At 41.9% G+C, this 2390-nt stretch overlaps 1 protein-coding gene across 1 annotated transcript in view; it reads right to left on the bottom strand.

Moving 5' to 3' along the window:
- Positions 1-238: 238 nt before the first annotated feature.
- Positions 239-2390, bottom strand: part of umodl1 (uromodulin-like 1) — a 19432-nt gene continuing 17280 nt past the window's right edge. The window contains exon 15 of the mRNA XM_008287289.1: positions 239-1074. Coding sequence (XP_008285511.1) covers positions 887-1074 — 188 coding nt within the window. The 3' untranslated portion in view covers positions 239-886. The remainder of the gene's footprint in view (positions 1075-2390) is intronic.

Here is a 2390-nt window from a genome sequence, read left to right as displayed (position 1 = left end):
ATATGGGGAGATGACAGTTATAAATGGCAGCATAAATATCTGTGAATATAGCAAAATACTGGCTGATGAGTTGACTCTCAGTCTGTAGAAGTTTGACAGAAGAGGAATATTAAAACAATCTAAGCCTCTCTGCCAAAATCACACAAAAGCTTCTAAAGAAAAAAAAGAGAAAACTATAACTTGAAGGAGTAAAACACCTGCAAAGATCAGCTGAAAAAAATGGTCCATGAAGAACGATAGAACATCCATCCAGAAATTAATGCACCAACATATCGTCTGTGCTGAGCAGGACTGAGTCTGTCATCACAGATAAAGGAGGACATTTGAAATATCACAAAAATAAACGATTTGAACCTCAGTAATGAAACGCGTACTGACTTCTGTTGCACTGAGCTGCTCCTGTGGTTTTAAAACGTGCTTCTGTTCAACTTACAACGACACGGTTTAGAATCATTTTAAATCTGTGATATTGCACGACGAGGGCGTACTCACTTCTGTTACTGCTTATTCAGGACATAGGCAGATTCTAGAAGAAATAGCAGCTAAAATACAATAAAGTGATAACTGTGCAGTTTTACAAATGATGTATTTCAAGCCTATTTGACTACATGATCATAACAATGTATTTACAGATTACTCATCACATTGCAAATTCTGATGTGAGCCACGTAGCGGGATGTCATGCCGTGCTAGCCTATCATTGTAATATCCTAAATGTATATTTATAGAGGGGGCAGATGAGATGTAAATATAATCTGTACTTGTGCAAAGATGTGCAGAGTGTTTGTTGAGTTTTAATTTGAACGGTGCAACAGTGACACCTAGTGGTATTTGTGCTGTAATAGCAACAAGGTGTTCTATGCTGTCTAACCGTGTGACTGCACCCTCAGGTGTTAAAGACTAAGTAGGTGAAGTTCTCTTGCTTGGGCTTGACGCTGAAATTGTAGTGTCCAATGCGGTTCCTCTGGTAGTAGAAGAGGCAGACGAAGCCGACGATGAAGAAGATCGACAGGCCGACTCCAAGGCAGGCGAGGCCGACGACGTGGAGGATGCTGCTTTCCTCCTCCACGGACTCTGCAGGCATGTACAGCAAGTGAATAGATGAGCAAGGAGGATGACTTTAAACAGCTGAATGGTGACGTGATTATATAAATACTGTTATTTTATACTGCTTTTTAGTGAGCTGGGTTCAGAGTGCAGGCTCGGCTATGATGAGGTGATCCTGGAGCAGCTTAGATGGGCCCAGCAGTGGCAGCTCAGCCTGAAACCACCACCTTCTGATCAGCAACCCGGAGCCTAAACTCCTCTGTCATCACAAACACTTTCACCATNTGATTTTATAAACCTGACATAATTAACTGAACACAAATAACTATCACAGAGCTGCGTCTATATTTGTCTATAACTTGCATTAAATGGCACATACATTTGTGGGAAATTATTTTAAAATTACAAGAGAACAGCAAACATCTGAACTGCTTTTTAATCTAAATATATGCATTGTCATCTCAGCTATTATTTTGGCACAAACAACAACAACTAATTACAACTAACTAAACCAAAACTAGCCCACAAATACACGTCGTCACATTAAATTCTGTTGTTGTGATGTGTGTATGAAGTACACTTAAATAGTAAAGTACAAATACATCAGATTTGTACTCAAGGACCTCATACAGTGAAGTTTTTTGAGCGTCATCATGTTCATATGGGGTTTTGTTTTTTGGGTTTTTTTATTGAAATAAGCACCATGGCGGGGGATTTCCTCTCTGAAGCTGCAGTGTACTGATGACAGCCTTGATTCAGTCTTCTGGGGTTTTGTACGTAACACACCTTAGGAACCATCCTGTCGACTACAATGTGGGGTTTTCTGTTTGATTAAGGTCAACTGATGTCACCCGCGTCCGCAAGGATAAGTGTCATGTACATTTCTCTGGTCTGTGAGCCTCTACATGAGCTCCTCTACAGACGTCCGTGTGCAGCCCAGAAGCTGAACACACTGTTGACCTTGCAAACATGCTGACTGAGCACGTGCCAGGAAAGCAAACGGTAGCTTTACACAAAAGAGAGAAGCTGTGTGAGGATTCAGTCACACGCTTATGATTCGTTTTTTAAAAAGGTGCACTCAGAGTAGTTCCTGTTGGACTTTGGATGAGCTTTGATTTGCTTTCGTGTAGCGGCGTCCGAACACAGTTGGACGTTCTACGTTCTCCAGAGATCCTGTGCTCGCTGCCACTGAGCTCGGCACACCTCAGGATTAATCACGCTGACCCGGTGCTGCAGTCCAATCTGAAACCAGCTGCTGCATTCTGTAAAAAGTGCAAACTCACAGCTTTGTAGAAGCATCCATTAGATCCTCGTCTGCTTTACCATCTGTGCAGCAGACCGAC

The sequence above is a fragment of the Stegastes partitus genome, unplaced genomic scaffold (assembly GCF_000690725.1).
Source record: "Stegastes partitus isolate 25-593 unplaced genomic scaffold, Stegastes_partitus-1.0.2 Scaffold494, whole genome shotgun sequence".
Classification (NCBI taxonomy): Eukaryota; Metazoa; Chordata; class Actinopteri; family Pomacentridae; genus Stegastes; species Stegastes partitus.
Note: the sequence above shows the minus strand (reverse complement) of the source record. Positions and strands in the feature narration are given on the sequence as shown.